The sequence below is a fragment of the Chlorocebus sabaeus genome, chromosome 23 (assembly GCF_047675955.1).
Source record: "Chlorocebus sabaeus isolate Y175 chromosome 23, mChlSab1.0.hap1, whole genome shotgun sequence".
NCBI classification, from domain to species: domain Eukaryota; kingdom Metazoa; phylum Chordata; class Mammalia; order Primates; family Cercopithecidae; genus Chlorocebus; species Chlorocebus sabaeus.
This window is the reverse complement of record NC_132926.1, coordinates 24,917,802-24,940,073: the sequence shown is the minus strand read 5'-3', so window position 1 is coordinate 24,940,073 and position 22,272 is coordinate 24,917,802. Positions and strand designations below refer to the sequence as shown.

Sequence of the window (22,272 nt, the reverse complement as noted above, 5' to 3'; positions counted from 1 at the left end):
CATTTCTCTCTGCTTAGAATGCAGCTGGACCCTGCTGGAGTGGGGACAGGGGAAAGACTGAAGGAGGGAGAGCTTGCAGATCAACATGAACATGTCAGTAGCTCACGGACAGGGCACAGAACTGAGAAAAAGGAAGGAGGGTTTTGTTCTTGGGACGAACTGTTTCCTTTCCTGCAGCCAGTGTCTGGGGAGCATTTCTGCCCCCTGCCATCCTGGTGAAGCAGGGGCTACCCAAATCTCCTCTCACTGGGATGAGCAGATCAGTTATCACCCAAAATCAGGTATATTTGAGAGTGAAAAAGAGCCCTATTAATAAGACCACAGGGCCGCACATGGTGGCTCATGCTTTTAATCCCAGCAATTTGAGAGGCTGAGGTGGGAGGATTGCTTGAGCCCAGGAGTTCAAGACCAGCTTGGGCAACATAGTGAGACGCCATCCCTACACAAACTATAAAAATTCGCTGGATGTGGTGGTGCATGCCTGAAGTCCCACCTACTTGGGAGGCTGAGTTGGGAGGATCACTTGAGCCTGGGAGGTTGAGGTTTCAGTGAGCCATGATCATGACACTGCCCTCTAGTCTGGATGACAGAGCAAGACCCTGTCTCAAAAACAAAACGAAACAAAACAAAAAACAGTAAGAAAACAACAGGTGTGAACCAGGACTGCCTGGGCAAACCAGGATGTGTGTGCCCCTACCATCCCCCACAGGTGAAATGCAACGAGCAGCCCAACCGAGTAGAGATCTATGAGAAGACAGTGGAGGTGCTGGAGCCGGAGGTCACCAAGCTCATGAAGTTCATGTATTTTCAGGTGAGTGGGGAGGGGCAGGTCTGCATCTGGAGAACTGAAAAAGCCTCTAGTCTTCTAATCATTGGGATCTGCAGTTTTTTTTGCCATGGTATTTATTCACTCAGCAAATGTTTTTTAACTGTGCCTTACACACCCCTGAGTGAGCAAGACAGATGAGTCTCCCCGCCCTCGTGATTTTCATCCTAGTGAGTATGTGAGTGTGTTTTGTGTACGAGGAGAGACAGACAATAAGCAATACACATTAATATTCAGGGAGTAATAAATTCTCTGAGTAAAATAACATTTTGAAAAATTTTGGGTGTGCCTGTGATGTGGGTGCTGCTTTAGGGACAGCCTCTCAGGAGGTGGCATTTGAGCTGAGAGTATAGAGAGAGAGACTGACCTGTGGTGACCAGGAGGAAAGGGTTTCAGGCAGAAGGTATCACAGAGGCAAAAGCCTTGAGGCTGAGGCTGGAAGGAGCTTGCTGTGTTTAAGAAATAAAATGAAGGGCCTGGGTGTGAGGGAAATGGGAAGGTGGGGTGTGGGTATGCAGCCTGGGCGGGGAGCATGGCCTTTGGAGGCAGAGAAGCCCAAGTCACATCCTGGCCCTTTCACTCTCGAACTGTGTGCTTGTGAGTTATTTAATGTCTCTGACACCTTGGGGTTGTTCACCTTGAAAATGACCCGCTTCACAGGTTTATGGTGAGAATAAATGAGGTCTGTTTGTAAAGAGCCAAGTGGGACCCTGGTCAGAGTAGGTTTCACAAATTGCAGCGGCTGTTAGCATCATGGACCTGCCTTCGGGAGCCCAAAATCTTTTTGGGAAGGCAGGGCCAGGAGAGAAGAACTATCCAGAAACTGATTGAGTGTGAAACTGAGAGTCCCCTGACGAGAGGTATTTACAGAAGGGAGGATCTGGAATAATTTAGAACTATGCTGTCTAGTGCCATAGCCATTAGCCACATGTGGGTACTTACCTTAATTAAAAAGTGACAACATGAAAAACATAAAGATTAAAAGCTAAACATGAGTAAAAAAAAAATTTTTTAATCAAAACATGAGGTAGGTTGGAAAAAAATGAAACGAGACACTATGAAAAATTCAGTTCCTCAGTAATCCTAGGCACATTGCAAGTGCTGAGTGGCCTTGTGTGATGGTGGCTGTCGTATTGGACAGTGCATATATGGACCATTTTCATCCTCGCAGAGTATAGTTGGACTTAGACTCTGGAAGGAGAAAGTGTGACTTAGTCTTTGAAGGAAAGGACGGACTGGCTGGTTGGGCCTCTCAGGCCTATGGAAGCGGAGTGGAGCTCAAGCGGAGCCATCGTTTCTCTTTCCCCTTCCTTCCCTGCTTTCCTTTTCTTCCTCCTCTTTCTTTCTTGTTCTTTCTGGGTTACTACAGTAGCCTCGTTTTGTTGTTGCTGTTCAACTGCCTTTTAAAATGTATGGTACCAGTTTTATAGACATATACTTAACACATTCCATATAATTTGCCCACTTAAAGTGGATAATTTAGCAGTTTTTAATATATTCACAGAATTGTGCATCCATCACCGCAGTCAGTTTTATTTATTTGTTTATTTTTGAGACAGAGTCTTGCTCTGTCGCCCAGGCTGAAGTGCAGTGACACTGGCTTGGCTCACTGCAACTTCAGCCTGCTGGTTTCAAGTGATTCTCCTGCCTCCACGTCCCTCCTGAGTAGCTGGGACCACGGGTGTGTGCTACCACACTCAGCTAATTTTGTATTTTTTTTTTTTTTTTTTTTTTTTTTTTTTTTTAGTAGATATGGGGTTTCTCCATGTTGGCCAGGCTGGTCTCAAACTCCTGACCTCAAATGATCCACCTGCCTTGGTCTCCCAAAGTTCTGGGATTACAGACGTGAGCCATCACACCTGGCCCACAATCAATTTTAGAACATCTTCATTACCCCAAAAAGAAATCCCACACCCTTTGGCCGTCACCCCATAATACCCTCATCTCCGCCCACATCCCAGCCCGAGGCAAACACTAAGCTACTTTATGCCTCCATGGATTTGCCTATTCTGGACATTTCATATAAACTGAATCATATGTGTGGTCTTTTGTGTCCATCTGGCTCTTTTCAGTTAGTGTGATGTTTTTAAGGGTCATCCATGTTACAGCATGTGTCAGAATTTCATTCCTTTTCAGGACTGAATACTATTCCATTGTATGGATGTACCATATTTTATTTATCCATTCATCAGTTGATGGACTTTGGTTTATTTCCACTTTGGGGCTAGGATGAAGAAACGTTGATCATTCATGTACAAGTTTTTGTGTGGACATATGTTTTCATGTCTCTCGAGTAGAGACCTAGGAGTGGAATTGTTGGGTCAGATGGTAACCCCACCTTTAAGCCTTTAAATACCCCCTTAACTATTCTCTCACTTTTATCTTTGCACCCTAGAGTCTGTTCTCCCCACAGCAGCCAATGGGACTCTTTTAAAATATAATTCAGGCCATGTTATCTGGCCTCAGAACCTCCCATGTCTCCCCAACTCATGCAGTGCCCAAGCCCAAGCCCTCACAAAGGCCTACAAGAGCCAGTGCCCTGACCCCATCTCTCTGTCTCCTGGTGCACTCACTCCAGTTCAGCCACCCTGGCTTCCTTCCCATCCCTGGAATATGCCTCAGGGCCTTCACACTGACCATTAAGTTACCCCATATGCCTCTTCTTCCTCCTCTTTCAGCTTCTTTTCCTGAAAGTCACTTCTTGAGGATTCCGTCTCTGATCTTCTTCCTTAGAAGGAGAACCCCTCTGAGCCCTTCTCCTCAAGCTTTCCTGCTTTGTTTTTCTCCATAGCACATACCACGTTCTAATAGATCTATGCATTGTTTTCTGTCTTCTCTCACTAGAATGTAAACTTCTAGGCCGGGCATGGTGGCTCACACCTGTAATCCCAGCACTTTGGGAGGCTGAGGCAGGCAGATCATTTGAGGTCAGGAGTTCAAGACCAGCCTGGCCAACATGGTGAAACCCAGTCTCTACTAAAAATACAAAAAATTAGCTGGGCATAGTGGTGCATGCCTGTAATCTCAGCTACTCGGGAGGCTTAGGCGGGAGAATCACTTGAGCCCGAGAGGTGGAGGTTGCAGTGAGCCGAGATCGCGACCCTGCACTCCAGCCTGGGTAACAGTGAAACTCAGTCTCAAAAAACAAACAAACAAAAAAACTAGAATGTAAGCTCCTGAAGGCAGAATTTCCTTGTTTGTCTGCTTTTCTCTTTTGTTTCCTGCTCTGCCCCAGGACCTAGAATGGTGCCTGGCACATAGTAGATGGCCGTTAAATAGCTACTGGATGAATGAACCTCTTTTTCTCTCTGTATTTCTCTCTCACTCTTGGTCTCTACCACCGTATTGACTGGTTTCTGACACTGTCCTACGTGCTGAGAATGCCAAAATGAATAAGACATAATGCTCAGCCAATGTATGTTGAATGAATGCATTGATTTGAATCACTTGGGGGCAGGTTCCAGGCTCCCCTCTAGAAATCAGCTTTGGATTTAAGGACTCCTCTGAGAAAATTTGCCTGGCATATTTGCCTTTCTCCAGAGGGCTGGCTTTAAGGAGGGCCCTAGAGGAACCTGGACCCTGCCCCTACAAGGGAGCACAGTGAGCCGCCCCAGGGGACCTTACTCGCTGCCCCTCTGCCCCCAGCGCAAGGCCATCGAGCGGTTCTGCAGCGAGGTGAAGCGGCTGTGCCACGCCGAGCGCAGGAAGGACTTTGTCTCTGAGGCCTACCTCCTGACCCTGGGCAAGTTCATCAACATGTTTGCTGTCCTAGATGAGCTAAAGAACATGAAGTGCAGCGTCAAGAATGACCACTCTGCCTACAAAAGGTCAGGGCAACCTCCCCCTCTCCCTTTCCCCAGCCGGGCTCCTCCTCCAGGGCTGCCTGCCAAGTGGAGGAAGAGGATGGAGCCCCTCTCACCTGCTCTTTCTTTGGTACCAAACTAGCCATCCCCCAAACACAGCAGGGCTCGGCCTGATTCAGTGTGGTTTGAGGAACAGGGCATAGAGCTGGGCCTTGGAAGAACTTGATCTTTGAAGAGTTTTATGTCTCAAGATAGAATCAAATCCTCATTCCCCCATCTGTGGAGCAGCAGCATTTTACGTTGCCCCATGTAATATGGAACCAGTAAGATCATCATAGAATGGTTACATTAGTCATTTTCTGCAAGAATCATAAAGCCAATTCAAACAGTGTATGTAAAAGAAGGAAATGAATTGGCTCACAGAAAGTCCAGGCACACCTGCACGCAGGCACTCAGATGATGATGTTAACCTGGGTGCCTCCAGCTCTCAGCTCGACCTCCTCTTCTACATTGGCTTCATTCTCAGGTCCGTGGAGTCTTCCAGCAGCTTTCCTCAGGCCAGTGCAGCAACCCCAGCTTCTAAGGAAGGACGGGATGCTGCTTCTTCCAAATTAGTATTTGGAACTCTGAATATCCTCCCAGGGAGGATTGCCTTTGATTCAGCTTGAGTCATATGCTAAACCTCCTGTCAGTCACTGGAGGTGTAGAGGTGGGGATACGCTGATGGGATGGTTGCTCGCCTTTGGAGTTCAGGGTCTCCGCCAGCTCTTAAAAAGATTAGCCAGGAGAGGTGTCTCACACCTGTAATCCTAGCGCTTTGGGAGGCCACGGCAGGCCCATCACTTAAGCCCAGGAGTTCGAGACCAGCCTGGGAAACATAGTGAGACCCCATCTCTCTTTTTTAATTAAAACAAATAAACAAAAAGGACTGAAAGTAGGGGAGGAGTCATTCCAGAAACCAGTATACAGCCACCCAGAAGTCTCTTGAGAAGGATTTGCTGTACCTCTGATAAAGGCATCTTGGGCTGCAAGGTAACCAGAGAAAACAGTCTGATTCTCACAAGTTTACCTTCCTGAGTCAGCTGTGACATCTGGTGCTGTCCAGCAGGCAGGGCCCCGTCTCAAGGCTGGCTTAGAAGTTGACAACTTTACAAAGTTTTTTTGTTTTGTTTTGTTTTGTTTTTTTTGAGATGGAGTCTCACTCTGTCACCCAGGCTGGAGTGCAATGTGCAATCGCAACCTCTGTCTGTCAGGTTCAAGCGATTCTCCTGCCTCAGCCTCCAGAGTAGCTAGGACTACAGGCGCCCGCCACCGTGCCTGGCTAAGTTTTGTATTTTTAGTAGAGACAAGGTTTCACCATATTGGCCAGGCTGGTCTCGAACTCCTGACCTTGTGATCCGCCTGCCTTGGCCTCCCAAAGTGCTTTTTATAGGTAGCTTATTGCATAATATATTCTACCAAATTTTCCCCAGCGGCAGCCAGACTGCTTCTGTCATGGCCGCAAATGAGATTCTCTGCAGCCCAGCTAGGTCATGAGCAAGACGGGGTGTCTTGTCTGTTTTCACAGTTCGTGATGACACAGGTGGCACCATCTCCAGGTTAGGCTGGGAAGTCAGGCAGCCGCAGCTTTCTCCCATCAAGTCCTGCTTGTGTTCCCTGTGCCCATCATCCCATCACCTGCAATTCTGTGAGGTTCCATAGACTTCTGTTTTCTATACAATGCTTTGCTTTGGAAATGTTGAAGTTTTCCTATAAATAATGGAATACACAACAAGTGCATTCTAGCAACCGACCTGCGCTGCTTCTCCATAACTTACCATGCAGCCTCACTGGAGGTCACAGGAGGGTACAAGGATATCATTTTACTCCCTGTTTCACCACTCCTGGCTGGTTGATGGGATGCTAGTTCCCCTTAAACTATCTGAGATTTCAGAGATTTTTTAGTACATTCCCGCCTTTTAATTTAAGGGGTCCTTATTACAAGGGTGTAGACAGCCCCAAAGCAAATGACTTCAGAGCACACTCTGTTTCGACATTAGCATTGCCTGGGATATTCAGAGCTCTTTAACTTCCAGGATGGTGTCACTCTGGGTTAGGTGGGCATGGGAGCCCGTGAGGCATGGTTTAGGCTGTTGTGCCTGGACAGTCCTCTCTGCAGCGCCCACTATCTATGTTTCAGGGCAGCACAGTTCCTGCGGAAGATGGCGGATCCCCAGTCTATCCAGGAGTCGCAGAACCTTTCCATGTTCCTGGCCAACCACAACAGGATCACCCAGGTGAGGGCAGACTCCTTGTTAGGCCTGACCTGGTATCTCGGGGTTTCAGGCAGGCATGTAGAGGTTGGGTGGACCACGAGCCCAAGCAGACAAGCTCGGTCTGCAGCTTCCGTCTCCGCTGCCCTCTGTGAGAGTGAAATGCAGCTGAGGACTTAAATCTCTCCTCCCAACCCCAGGTGGCCCATTCACCCTCTCCAGTTGTCATTCTCGTGAAGCTCTCTCAGCCAGTGCTCTGACCCTGCATCAGGGTTGAGAACATGGGGTCTGGAGTTAGGCAGCCTTGTTTTCTAATCCTAGACCACCACTGACCCACTCTGTAAGACCTGGGGCCAGTCTAAGCCTCAGTTTCCTCATCTGTAAAATGGGTCTGTTATTTTGAGAATATTATGAGAACCCATCTCATAGGACTGTTGTGAGAAATAAATGATACCAGTATGTGAAAAGTCCTTAGCATGCAGATCCTGACAGATGTTCGGGGCCTAGGAAGACATCGTTATTGCTGCCACTGGTTTGCCAGGGCACTCCCCTCAGCTGCCATTTTCCCATTTTGCCCAACATAAGCAAGACAAGTGTCACTTGTCTTGCTTTCTGTCACTTCAGCCTAAACAGGCTCTAGCAAGAATGTCTGCAGGACTCAGGACAAAACTGAGGGGATCCTCCATCTTCCAAGGGTATTCACGCTCAAATCCATATCACAGAGGCCCTTGGGTTGACAGGGCCCTTGCCACTCTTTGTTAACTGCAGAAAGCTGTTCAGTCACTGAGGCCTCAGGTTTTCTTTCTCTTGCCTGTGGGAAGTACCAGCAGTGTCCTCCTCTGCATACCCTGCAGGGTCTTGGTTGGTCCCTTTGGAGAGAAAGGGCCTGGAGTGGGGACCTCAGACCCTTCTCTAATAGATGTTTTTCTGCTGTGTCCTGCCAGGAGGGAGACACCTGCCCCACTCCCCACCACCAGCTCTCCTCCCCCGGGTGGGGTTTTGCTGCCATTGTCTGAGAAGACATCCTAGATAGACCCACGTCCTCCAAGCTGAGCTGAAATGACAAGAAGCCTATTGCTGTAAAACTGAGCTGCTTTTTAGCTCAGGCCAGGAAAGCACTTTCTAACCATCAGAAATGCCGGGGAATTAAATAGGGGGATGAGTTCCTTGCCATGGGAGGTGTACAGGAGTACTGTGGGGACATCGAGGAGAGGATTCAGGCATCAGGTGCCAGCTGGCATGCAGGCTGCCCTCCCTGGAGCTGTGATTCCTGGCCATCAGTGGGGACCACACCTGCCAGCTGTGGGCCTTCTGCAGGGGTGCAGGTGAGGGCACAGGATACATGCGCTGCCTAACCTGAGGGTGGCGCTGCTGTTCAGTGTCTCCACCAGCAACTGGAAGTGATCCCAGGCTATGAGGAGCTGCTGGCTGACATTGTCAATATCTGCGTGGATTACTACGAGAACAAGATGTACCTGACCCCCAGTGAGAAACACATGCTTCTCAAGGTAAAACTCCCTTGAGGCCACACCCATGGGGCCTGGGCTTACCCTCTCACCTTCTTCTTATTAAAAATCCTTTTTAAAAAACAATGTTTCTTTTTTTCTTAAACATTGATACAGATCTTACTGCACAGAATGGTTTGTAACCTGTTCCTTTCCTGTAGTATAATATACCATAGTCACCTTTCCAGATGTCATTAAGGCTATTTCTACAATGTTATGTTTAATGACTGCCAAGTATTCCATTGTTTTGGAACATTGTCGTGTAACATATCCCCTGTGGTTGCATATTTGTTTGCTAAACTTCATTGAACACCCTTGTAGCAGTTTTTGTGCACATCTTTTTGTCAAGGCCAACTTCCTAGAAGAGGATTTGCTGGCTCAAAGGGAAAAACAGAATAAATCTTTTTTTTTTATTTCAATAGTTTTTGGGGAGCCAGGTGTTTTTTTGTGGCATGGAAAAGTTCTTTGCTGGTAATTTCTGAGATTTTGGTGCACCTGTCACACAAGCAGTGTACGCTGTACCCAAAGTGTAGTCCCTCACCCACCTCCCTGCTTTTTCCCCAATTCTCCAAAGTCTATTATATCATTCTTATGCCTGGGCACCCTCATAGCTTAGCTCCGACTTATAAATGAGAATATACAACATTCTGTTTTTTCGTTCCTGCGTTACTTAACTTAGAATAATAGCCTCCAACCCCATCCAGGTTGCTGTGAATGCCATTATTTTGTTCCTTTTTATGGCTTAGTAGTATTTCATGATGTGTATATAGAACACATTTTCTTTATCTGCTTGTTGGTTGATGGGCATTTAGGTTGGTTCTATATTTTTGCAATTGTGAATTGTGCTGCTAGGGAAACATGTGCGCAAGTGTCTTTTTTATACAATAACTTCTTTTCCTCTGGATAGACACCCAGTAGTAGGATTGCTGGATCAAATGGTAATTCTGCTTTTAGTTCTTTAAGGAATCTCCATACTAGAAAACAAAATAAATCTTCAAGCTTTTGCTACATTTTGCCAAAGTGATCACAATTGTTTCATCAGTTTACATGTTTCATTCCAAAATTGTCATATTTATTGTTTTGAAAAATCTGGAATATACAGCAAAGCATAAAAAAATTTAAATCTCTCACAATCTCTTCACCAAGAGTTAACACTTTTAGCATTTTCTTTTCCAAGGTGGAGTCTCATTCTGTCTCTCAGGCTGGAGTGCAGTGGCACAGTCATAGTTCACTGCAGCCTCTAACTCCCAGGCTCGAGCGATCCTCCCACCTGAGCTTCCTGAGTAGCTGGGACTATAGGCACATGCCACCTCACTCAGCTATTTTTTTAAAACAATTTTTTGTAGAATCAAGGTCTTCCTATGTTGGCCAGGCTGGTCTTGAACTCCTGGGCTCAAGCAATCTGCCCACCTCAGCCTCCAAAAGTGCTGGGATTACGTACATGACCCACTGTGCCTGGCCTACTTTCAGCACTTTTATGTATGTCCTTCTAAGTTTTTTGCTATGCGTATATATTTTCAGAATTTGCAATCTGCATGACCATGTATCCATTTTATCTCATGTGACTAAATTTATTTGGCGATGTTATGCTGCTGTGAAGTAATGTGATTTCCGTGAGCCTTCCTTAGCCATTATTCCGTTGTTAGCTTAGGTTGTCTCTAACTGATACCTCACAGTTGTAGCACTGACATGAACAGCCTTCTCCCATTCTTTATACACGCTGCAGCGCCCCTTTTGATTCTGTCCCAGATCCTCACCTCTCAACATTCTGGTGGTTTTTCCTTTTTTTTCTCCTTCAGTGTCTCTCCTGCTATTCTGAGAATCCCAGCCCCGTGTTGGTGCTCCTGTCTTACATGTCTTAGTACCTCAGTTAAGTTTGCAGGGCTGGGTGGCTTTGAGATTTGTTCACCCTGGCTTCCTCCCAACCGTCAGAAATCCAGAGAAGCCAGTCACAGTTCACACACCCCTCTCACCCCTGGTGCTCTGCCTGGGCGGTTGCTGTAACTTTCCACAAGCTAAGTCGCTACCTGTCAGCCCACCAAGTAGTCTTAATGCGGCTTTCACATTCTCTGGAGTTCCACACCCGGACTTCCCTGCCTTCTTCCCTCTCTGTTCCCCGCCCTCTTCAATCTGGCCTTCATATGATTTTGCCACATGGGTAGTTTGTATTAGTGAACTCAGATGCCACCATCGGACACTGTCTGCTCTTACGCAGAAAAGGATGAAGTTCATTCTGCAGAACAAATTATACCCACAGAGGATTACCCACAAAGCTGTAATCCTAGCGCTTTGGGAGGCCAAGGTAGAAGGATCACTTGAGCCCAGGAGTTTGAGACAACACAGTGGAACCACCATCCTTATAGACAAATACAAAAATTAGCCAACAGTGGCGTGCATCTGTAGTCACAGCTTCTCAGGAGGCTGAGGTAAGAGAATCGCTTGAGCCCAGTCGGTTGAGGCTGCAGTGAGCCGTGATCATATCACTGCACTCCAGCTTGGGTGGGGTGGTGGGGGAACAGAGTGAGACCATCTCAAAAAAAAAAAACAGTAAATGCACCCACAGGGGAAGCAACCCTAGCAGTACCCTGCTGCATCCTGTTCATGTCAGATGAGAAATAGAGGCGCAGAGAGAAGTGACTTTCTCACCGTCACACAGCTGCTCAGGTCCCCTTCTGCATACATTTTAAAAGGAGCAAAACAAGCCAAGCCAGCATTCAAGAAACTGTTAGAAGGGTTGGAATCAAGAATGTCAACCCACTCAGAGGGCAAATTCAGGAAGTTTTTTTTTAAAATTAAAGTCACCAGCAACTCTTGGAGACCTTTACATTGTCCTTTCTGTGGAGAAAGAGGTGGATACTTTCACATTCACTACCTGTTCAAGTATTCATCCGATGCCTGTGTTGTGCCACACCCTGGGATACGGCAAGGAGCTAGGAGCAGCCCTTCCTCTCAGAAAGATCTAAATGCGGAAATGTCAACAGATTCTGTTCAGCTCCTGTCTCTGCTGCTTAGCTGTGTGGCCTTAGCGAGCTGTCTAACCTCCTTGTGTCTCTGATTCCTCATCTGTAGAATAAGGTTATTGCAGAGAACTTGACTTGAGAAAATAATGCTTATTAACGCTCTGAGCACAGACTCAGGCCCATAGTAAGGGCTGAAGAAGTAGCTGCCATAGTAATACACTAAATTTCTGGTTGAAATTAGACTTCTATTTCCTGCCTTTATTTGAAGATGCATAGGTGTTTATAATATAATGTGCGTCTCTACCGGGTGTGTGTGTGTGTGTGTGTGTAGGACATATACAGACTTACGTTTTTGTTTTTAAACTTTTCCAGCGGATGTGATTAGTTTCTATGCTGTGCCCCCTTCTCATTCTAGGTGATGGGCTTTGGCCTCTACCTAATGGATGGAAATGTCAGTAACATTTACAAACTGGATGCCAAGAAGAGAATTAATCTTAGCAAAATTGATAAATTCTTTAAGGTCAGCAACTGGGGCTGGGGCTGGGCAGAGGGCTGAGGTTACCAGAGCTCAGATGTCTTTGGGGGAAAGGGATGAAATTAGCCAGAAAACTGTCAGGTTTTTTTAATTGAGCTGTAGCTCCAAAGATCCCAAGAGTAGGAAGAGGGAGAGAATAGAACAGCAGGGCCTCCAGCTGCCATCGATGGAGGCATTTATGCCCTAGAAGGCTGTTGCATGAAAGCCACACATAGTTCCAAGTTTCAGGATTCAGCTGGGATTTGGCTAGGAGGAGGCCCTATGCTGCTTTTTGAATGCTGCTTTTTTTTTTTTTTCCTGAAGTCCCTTGTCACTTAAAGAGGTGCATCCCAGAAGACAGCACCTGCTCTAATTTCCAGTATAAATCAGAGCTCGCAGAAGTAGAATGATTAAAGACTGCATTTTAAATTGGTTCACATTTGTAAAATCACAGCCTCTCACCTGGTACACCAGGGGCCACCTCAGCTTGCCCTTACCTCTGGATAGAATGCCTCAGCAACGTCCGTCATCTACTCACTCTGTTTCAGTGCCTCTGAGAGTTGATCTTTTGGCTCCAGATCTTTAGAAATTTGCAGTTAAACTAAGCCTCTTAGAATTTTGCAGAGGAATCTTACACTTTGGAATTAACTTCCCATGTTCTCTATTTATTCTAGCATTGGGCACTGCGGGCATGGAGCAAGCCTGAGAGGTCAGACATGGGAAAGCCCAGATCAATATCCACAGCAAAATTCCTTAGTGGTGTGACATGCAGGGCACTAGATTGGGCCTGAGTCCCACTGACTCTTCAAGGTTAAGGAAAAGGAACATAAGTCACTAAGAGGAATCCTGTGCCTTGGCTTTGCTTGTTTTCAAGGGTGGAACTTTTACTTTTCTCTAGAGTTGCCCCAAATGAAAATAGGGCTCATTTTGGGAGACCCTTGCAAAATCTTTCCTAAGTCAGCATGAATGAGATGAGGGTCGAAGAAAGAGAATACAACCTCTCCCTTGGCAGGCCTGGGTATAAGTCTGACTCTGCCACTTAATAGCTGGATGACTTTGGGAAAGTCGCTAAATCACTCTGAAACTGAGTTCCAAGTCTGAAAAATGTGAATACCAAGGGTATGGGCTCTGTAGGGTTCCCTGGAGGATTCAGTGGGGCTACAATAGATGACTCAGAGCCCTGGGTTGTATAATCCTGGCTTCTTGACTTCTAGCTGGTCTGACTTTGTGAAAAATCACTTAAGCTGTTTAAACTTCGGTTTCTTCTCTGAAATGGGAATGATAGTACAGGCTTCACAGGGCTCTTGTATGGCTTGAGATACTGTTTTCAAAGTGTTTGTCATAGTACCTAGTGCATGAGAAGCACACGATAAATACCAGCCTCCCGGCCATTTGCCTTGGTTTTTGGTCTGGAGTTGTCTGCCCTCTGGTGTTAGGTATTACTATGGTTTTAATTGCTTTGAAAGTACAGACTTTCTCAGGAAGACTAACAGCACTCAGACACCTGCTTCTAGCCCAGAATTCATAGCAGCAAGGATGCTTTAAGCCAGGGAAGATTGGAGCGGAAAGGACCCTGCACTGGGCAGCCATCCATCCAGTCCTTGGCCTTCACCCATGCTGTTGGCTGAATGACCTTGGACAAGTCACTTTGCCTCTCTGGGCTCCATTGCCTAGAACATAGAGTTGGTTGGAGGCAGGGGAGGACCTATACATGACTAGGGTTCCTTTTGGCTTCAGAGTCACATGGTAGCATCATTGGAAGCAGAAACTAGGGGTCGACCCCCAGGCATACACAGAGGCGTGCCTTCCCCGGTGGGGTGGCAGCAAAGGCAGCCGCCCCAGCCCCTCCTCAGCATCTCACGAGCTGTGTTTGCTTCCTTTGCAGCAGCTGCAGGTGGTGCCCCTTTTCGGCGACATGCAGATAGAGCTGGCCAGATACATTAAGACCAGTGCTCACTATGAAGAGAACAAGTCCAAGTGAGTGCCTGCCGTAATGTCTCTCGGCTCCCGCAAGGATGCCCAGCCCGGGCAGGGAGCCGAGGGGCCACTTCAGCCCCTCCTCCCTCCCCAGAGTCCTGGGCAGGTGGATTCCATCAGAATACAGGCGCCGGCCGGAGGGGAGCCGCGAGGGTGCTCTGAGCCCTTTTGTATCCGCCCTTTGCTGCCAGGTTCAAAAGGGCTCAGAGCACAGCCACGCCCCTTGTCCAGCCCAGCAGTGACTCGCACGTCCTTGCAGCAGGACAGCAGAAGTCCAGCTCCTCCTCTGGAGGAGTGGCCAGCCCTCAGTGGTCCGGTGAGGAGAGGTGGCGTTGTTCCTCCTCATGCTGATTCTCTCAGGTTAGATGACCGTGTGCTAAGTCCATCGTGGAGTCGTGAATTGGGTGGGCAGCCTCACCTTCGGCCACTTTATAAACCACAATTCTAGGTCATCTATGCAAAGGCCTGGGGTGTCAGTGCCTCACTGAAGTTGGGGGGCTCCAACCTCGGCTGCCCCTTTGGTCTCTGAGGCTGTTAGGGAGGTTCCTTCTGTGTGCTTCTCACCCAGAGTTGTGACTTTTCCACACAGAGGGGAACCAGCTATCCTTTAGTCAAGGGTGAGTGTATTGGCATCTTAAAAAGATATAAATGGAGTGTCCTTGAACTGCATCTGCCTGGAGCCTCTGCAAATGAGTGTCCGAAGGAAAGCTCACGTAGTCGCTTCATCACCCTCTAGCTGTTAGCGCGTGAGGGGGTTTGCAGGAAAAGCAGGGAATGGAGAATGCTGAACTCATTCCTCACTTCCCTGCCTGACTTCCCGACCCACTGAAGCTGGCTGGGAGCAGAGGCTGGGGGAGTGACGGGGGCGGGGTGTGAGGGGCCAGGTGCTCCCCTCTCCACAGGTAACTCTCTGAGTGATACTGAAGGGAGGCCTGAGAAAGGCTGTCACTGTTCTGCCATTCTTATGAGGGGCATGTCAGGGCTCCTTTTGAAGTACTAAATTCTCCCTAGAATCTTTTTTCTGCCTTGTCTGGTGCTTGTGCTTCGTCTGTCTGCTGGGTCACCAGCACCTGAGGGTAGAAGAAGGGGTGGTGGTTTTTCTCTTGGGCATGGAGAGTGAAGATGTTCATTCATTCATTTCCTCTCTGACTTAGGATGGTTTTCCTAATGACATCTTTTCACAAGGAGTGGAAAAGAGGCGGAGGGAAGGAGGAAAGAGAGTGGAGAGAGAAGGAGAGAAGGGGGCAAAAGGTAGAGGGGGTGGGTGGAGGGAGGGGCCACTCCCATGTCTCAGAGTGACCCTGGCTTCCCGCACCACATGTGCTTCCATGTTGCCAGGGCACTGTTGGAAAAGAGGCACAGTCACATTCAGATTTCCACAATCTCAGCCCAAAGGCCCCCCAAAGCCAGCTTCAACTGCAGAGCGTGCTGTCAGAGTGGGTAGGCTGGTTTTGGAGGTTGCCCACCTTGCTTTTTCTATGCTTGGATTCCACCCCTTTGTAGCCCTAGAGACGCTGTCTTCCCTCCCTTCTCACATTACTGGTAAGTATTATGGACCAGGTATCTGGAAAGGCCTGCAGTTGGGTCCTAGATGAGGCCAGCCTCAAGGAGGAGGAGGAGGAGGAGGAGGAGGAAGGACTGTTCCACTAGGCCTGAAGCTCCCACAGTGTTGGAGTTAGCAGGCTCTCTTGCTGAGGCAGCTGGGATACCATTTGGTGTCACCCAGGGGAGTTGGCCATGTGGGCTGAGCACCAGGAGCAGCTAATGCCTGTCCCATCCAGGCACCTGAGGCTGGGACCCTCTCCGACCCCGTAATTTTCTACCCAGGTGGACGTGCACCCAGAGCAGCATCAGCCCCCAGTACAATATCTGTGAGCAGATGGTTCAGATCCGGGATGACCACATCCGCTTCATCTCCGAGCTTGCTCGCTACAGCAACAGTGAGGTGAGCACACAGGCTGCTAGGAAGCAGGCCCATGGGCCCAGGGCCAGAAGGGGTAAGGAGCAGCCAGGAAAGAACGTGGATCCACGGAACACTAGAGAGTAGGAGGGAGGCAGGAGGGTAAAGTGGCCAACAGCAAGGGTTTTAGAGCCAAGCAGACTGGGGTGAATTCCAGTGGTACTGCTGCCCTTTGCAAGTTATTCAACATCTCTCTGCTTCAATTTCCTCATCTGTGAAATGAGGGTGATAACAGTATCTATCCTGAAAGGTTCATTGAGAGGATTAAAAGATATGGCGGATAATAAAGGCATGGTGATGGTTAGTTCTGCCTGTACGTGGTAAGTGATGCAAACCATCGCCACGCTGGATGGCAAGAAAACAGAACACTCATACTCATAACATTACCTAAATGTTTTTAAACTACACAGCCATAAATTATCATTGTAAAAAAAAATCACTAATATACTTAAGGGCAGATGAGGGTCATAAAAATTTCCACTAATGCCAATAATTACATTTCACTTAATTTTTCCTTTTTTAAAACTTTTTTTTTTTTTTTAATGGAGACATGATCCGTGCACAAACCTCAGGAAAGAACACAAATAAGCAAAAGGAGAGAAAATCACATAAAATCCTACCATCCCAGAACCAACGAAGATTGGTATTTGGATGTATGTGTTCTTCTGGTTCTCATCCCATGCATAACCTCCTAACACATGAATATGCTGTTTGATAAACACTGATCCCTGACTCAGATTCCTTTATTACATAGCACTCGTGGGTGACTGTGCACATACGCTCACTGCTTCCACCATGTGGCTAACAGCCATGGTGACTCTGCTTTACAAACCCCAACTCAGGAGATGCCTTTGATCACAGAGCAACGTACCTGAAATGGGGACAGTCTGACAAATGCAAGGAGTTGTGGCCATTAGACCATGACTTGTAGTCTTTAGACTTGTGGCCCACAGGGACCAAGGACAAGCCCAGACCTTTAACTTTCTAAACATATGTACCAATCAGTTGAACTGAAGTTACAGGAATAACTTATTTTGAGTGCTATAGTTCTTTAAAAAAATTTTTTTTAATATGTTGTTTCTTTTTTAAAAATAGAGGAAGGATCTCATTATGTTGCCTGGGCTGGTCTTGTACTCCTGAACTCAAATGATTCTCCTGCCTCAGCCTCCCCGGGTGCTGGGATTACAGGCATGAGCCACTGCCCCCTGCCAGAGCTCTTAATTCCTATTCACATTTTGGTGTGGTCTAAGAATGAGTCTGGCCAAAGAAATTTTTTTAAATTATATGCTCTATACATGTTGATTCTCGTTATTCACAGGAGTTCTGTAAAGTGGTCATGAACTCTGAAGTAGCAAATACTAAATCATTGCCCCAAGAAGAAATCAGAGTTACAGCTCTGTGAGCCTCTGGTCACAACATTTTCATCAACTGATCGTTATATAACCTTGTTTTATACGTGCTTCTGTTTGAAGACACTTGATGTGATCTCTACTCTTGATTCATTAGCTCATGACGTGAACAAAGCCGATCTAGAACACGTATTTTTTTTTTCCATAAGGCATGTTACAGCTTTCTTGCACAGAGGAACACTATATAGCACATTAGCCCTAAGCTTGAGGGCCATTTTAAATTGAGCAGTTGGAGTTAAAAGCACAAAAATACAGAAAACATGGCACTAAGTAGACTTCAAAAAAGACACTTGTTTACCATATGAGAGCTGAAACAAGGCAGAGTCACTTTGTCCGACTTCAGCTGGGAATGGGTGCATGTCTGCAAATGACTTAGAAACCACCATGAGTGTTGATTTTGGGGTTACAAATAAATTTTAACCAGTAAGAGAATTCAAAAATACAGAATCCGCCAATAAGGAGGACTGGCTGTATGTGTATATGTGTGTATGTACATATACACACACACGGAGTATGTTTGTGCATACGTACATATTCTGTATCATTGTGGAATATTATATAGATGTTTATCCACTGCCTTTCAATCTGTGAGTCATGTCTGATGAGTTGTGAAATCAACTTAGTGTTTGTGATTAGCGTTTTTATCTAAGTATAGAATAGAAAATCAGAAGGAATCCCATGTATTAAGAGTAAGATTGCATTGTAAAAAATATTGTTGAGGCTCTGTGTGACGGCTCACGTCTGTAATCCCAGCACTTTGGGAGGTTGAGGCAGGAGGATTCCTTGAACCCAGGAGACCAGCCTGGGCAACACAGTGAGACCCTGTCTCTAAAAGAAAAAAAATTGTTGCATACATATATTTAATATCTGTATGTAGATATATGTTCATGAGTTACCATATAGTGTGCACTTCCTACAGTGAATGCAGTCAGAGTTTGAAAATTGCTGCCCTGTGATACTCCAGGGTGGTTATGAGTGGGGCTCTGGCATCACCACCTGAACCCAAACCTTCAGTGATTTATAAACCACGTGGGCTTCACTTCAGCAAGACACTTGTCTGAGCCTCAGTTTATCTGTCAAGGGGATGTAATAATAGCACTTCCGTGCAGTGTTCTTGGGGGGAATCAATGAGATAACATATAAAAGTGTCAGGCACATAGACCGTGAGTATGATACTTGATGCTCCCCAGGTGGTGACGGGCTCAGGGCTGGACAGCCAGAAGTCAGACGAGGAGTATCGCGAGCTCTTTGACTTAGCCCTGCGGGGTCTGCAGCTTCTATCCAAGTGGAGCGCCCACGTCATGGAGGTGGTAGGTGTCTCCGGGTAGAGGGCCTCACACTGACCTCTCTTTCTTTGGAATCTGCCTCCATCTCCCCCTAGCGCTCTCTTTTTAACAGATTTATGGAGTTACAGTTCACATGCCATACCATTCACCCATTGAAAGTGTAAGTTCGTCGGTTTTTAGTATATCCACAGAGTTGTATAACCACAGTCAAATTTAGAGCATTTTCATCACTTCAAAAAGAAGCCCTGTGTTATCTCCCCTCCCATCTCCCTAGCCCTGAGCAATCTGCTTTCTACCTCTATAGGTTTCCCTATTCTGGATGTTTCACATAAATAAAATCATACGATATGTGGCCTTTTGTGTCAGGCTTCTTTTATTTTGCATACTTTCAAGGTTTTTCATGTTGTAGCATGAATTAGTACTTTATTCCTTTTTTTCAGCTGAATAATATTCCATTGCGTGGATCCTCCACATTCTGTTTGTCCGTTCATCAGTTGATGGACATTTGGTTTGTTCTCACTCTCCCCAGTACTCTTGGAAGCTGGTTCATCCCACAGACAAGTTCTGCAACAAGGACTGTCCTGGCACCGCAGAAGAATATGAGAGAGCCACGCGCTACAATTACACCAGTGAGGAAAAATTTGCCTTCGTTGAGGTAGGTGCAGACTCCCTGCATCTCCCTCTGTCCCTGAGGCTGTAGCTCATGGTGGTTCCTGAGTAGTTCTGAGCAAGAAAACAACATTGATTGCCCCAATGTGCATGCTCTTCCCTGTCCTCCCATCTAAATTAATTTGTCAGAAGTTATTCTGTTACTCAGAATTGATTAGAAACTCATTCTGTTCTTAAAAATCTAAAGAAAAACATCCATTCCACTGGAAAAATGGGCACAAAGAAACCAACAGAAGAAACAAACACAAATGGCTAAAAGAGGTATGAAAAATGCCCAAAGTGATCAGTGGTCAAAGAGCTACAGATTGGAATAAGATGGGATACAGTGTTTACCATCAGGATAGCAGAGATTTGACAGCTGGGTGATGCCTGTTGCAGGTTAAATTGCAGGAAATAGACATTCTCATGTCTTTAGTGGTCAGTCTACATTTCATAGGCTTTCTGTGAGAGCAATCTGATTATATGTACTCTCGTTTTTAATGTGCATACCCTTTGGCCAAGTTCTTCTTCTGGGAATATATCCCAAGGAAATAAGCCAACTGTGCAGAGATATATGTACATGGATATTTATCACAGTGTTGTTTATAATACCGAAATATATGGAAGAACTTAAATGTTCTTCAATATGGAACCAGGTAAATAAGTTAAGACTCAGGTATATCATTGCATACTGTGCAGTCTCTAAAAAAGATATACCATGGCTCACGCCTGTAATCCCAGCACTTTGGGAGGCTAAGACGGGTCGATCAGTTGAGGTTAAGAGTTCAAGACCAGCGTGACCAATATGGTGAAACCCCATCTCTACTAAAAATACAAAAACAATTTAGCCAGGCGTAGTGGTACACACCTGTAATCCCAGCCACTGAGGAGGCTGAGGCAGGAGAATCGCTTGAACCCAGGAGGTGGAAGCTGTAGTGACCCAAGATTGTGCCACTGCGCTCCAGCCTTGGTGACAGAGTGAGACTCTGTCTCAGAAAAAATAAATAAATAAAAAGTAAAAAAGACATACCTACATGGAAGGCTACGCTCAGCATATTGTTAAGTTAAAAAAGAAATAGTTAAAGAACAGCATATGTGTAGTTTTCATGCATACAGGGAAGAGCAAAAATATATCTAGAAATAAATATGCATATACACATAAATGTGGATATTTTTAAATATGTAAAGAAATATGTAACATATCTAAATACATATTATCAACATATAAAAAATAAAACTCCAAATATAGACATTTAGACCAAAAACAGAACAACATATGAAATGATTCCACTTATACCAAAATATAATATACTTTTATATATTTGTGGAAAACTGAAGGACATAAATATTTATGATGTATACCAAACCATGAACAGTAGTAATTTCTGGAAACAGGACTGTCTGATTTATACCTTTTTGTATTGTGTTTTGTTTGATTACAAAATGACGTTTCTATTTGGGAGGAAAACTCCTTTACACTAGGTTGTGAGTGACAGCTATTTCTTTGAGGACCATTTGAAACCTACAGGAGACGAATCTAGAAATCAGAGACCTGGATCCCAGCCCTGGGCCCTCTGGTCACTTCAGCTCTCAGAGCCTCAGATTCCTTATCTGTAAAATGGAGCTAATCATTTCTCCCCTGCCCCATCCCAGGGTTATTGTGGAGAATCAAACAATAATTGTCAAGTAAGATAATGAATGTAGATGAGCTCTGAAAACTTACAGGGTCATACAAATGTAAGAGGTTAGAATCGTTGTCTCTCCAAGTTCACTTTAAAGGACTGAGGCTCGGTGGCATAATTTCAGAAAGAAGAAAAATCATAATCACACTTGACATTGTCCTGAGTGGCCCCAGACCCCTTGGCACTTCCATTACTAACGGGCAACCTGGAAGAAAGTTTTGCGGTCATCTCTAGAGGACAAAGTCATCCTGAAGCCTATTTAAAGTGAGACAGTCAGAGGGTAAATGCAACTTTATAAAACTATTTTTGCACTTATTTCCTTAATAAAAGGGATGCATGCACTGTAAGTGATTTAGAAGATGATACCCCAACCCCGCTTCTACCTTCACCTTCCCACAACCTCATATCATCATCCAAGCACAACCACCAAGAAAATGTCACTTGATTTCCTTCTAGTCATTACTTTGCTATACATTGAGAGGTTTTATCATTTTTATCTCATTAATAAAACATGTTTAAAAAATTTAAAAAGAAAAGTAGTTCAGTGTGGCCTTTAAAAATAAAATGAAGTGAGAGTAGTAACCTGCCTGCACCATGCCATTCCAATCTGAATCCCCAAATAGGAAACACCATTCAACTTGTTAAGCGATTCCTTGTAGTATTTGTCTCCCTAGTTCTAACGAGACTGTTTCTTGGTTTTTCAATTTATGACATTTTGTATTGATTTTCTACTTTGGGAAATGAGGATACAGCTCTCTCCATTTTTCCTCCCATCCCTGCAACACACCTGGTTTCCTTCCCCCATCTTCCCATCTTGGTAATTTTACACTTTATGGTAAAAATCAATAGTTAACTTATTATTATTTTAACCAAGTAACTGTTGTCCATCACTGAGCCACATGATCTAATGTGAAAACCTTTATTTTCTTGCACAACTTTTTGTTCTTCATACAATTAGCAATACTTTATTTTTTGTTTTGTTTTCTATGAGTCTGTCAAAAAGGCAACCCCAAACATACCAACAAAATGTAAAACTCCTCACAAAATAGTCCATCACCGTCATCATTTGAGGAGTTTTGGTATTATTCTTTCTTTCTTGGAGCCATTCTTCCACAAGCCCTCTTCTTTCCAATCTGCATGGGTTTGTCTCTAGACCAGCCCAGCCACTGATCGAAGAGTCTCCTCATTATGTATTATCTTGAGAATTCCCTTTACCTCTGTCCTGTCTTGGATCCCATTCATATATCTTCCTCTGTGAAGTATTGAGATCTTTTGCCCATTTTTGTTAAAAATTGGGTTTCTGTCTTCCTATTACTGAATTGTGGGAATTTGTTCCATATTTTAGATTACAAGTCTTTAGTCAAATATATGTCGCAAATATTTTTTCTCATCAGTGACTTTGCCTTTTCATTTTTGTAAGGGTGCCTTTTGAAGAGCAGCTGTTTTACAT

The 22,272-nt window shown here is 45.5% G+C and overlaps 1 protein-coding gene across 3 annotated transcripts in view; it reads left to right on the top strand.

Moving 5' to 3' along the window:
• Positions 1-22,272, top strand: part of CYFIP2 (cytoplasmic FMR1 interacting protein 2) — a 133,752-nt gene that overhangs the window by 30,345 nt on the left and 81,135 nt on the right. For all 3 annotated transcript variants that reach the window (XM_008015141.3, XM_008015139.3, XM_038005523.2), the window contains exons 5-13: positions 710-811; positions 4,472-4,653; positions 6,809-6,905; positions 8,261-8,389; positions 11,762-11,866; positions 13,746-13,837; positions 15,665-15,782; positions 18,397-18,516; positions 19,022-19,147. In XM_008015141.3, the coding sequence (XP_008013332.1) occupies positions 710-811; positions 4,472-4,653; positions 6,809-6,905; positions 8,261-8,389; positions 11,762-11,866; positions 13,746-13,837; positions 15,665-15,782; positions 18,397-18,516; positions 19,022-19,147 (1,071 nt within the window). The remainder of the gene's footprint in view (positions 1-709; positions 812-4,471; positions 4,654-6,808; positions 6,906-8,260; positions 8,390-11,761; positions 11,867-13,745; positions 13,838-15,664; positions 15,783-18,396; positions 18,517-19,021; positions 19,148-22,272) is intronic.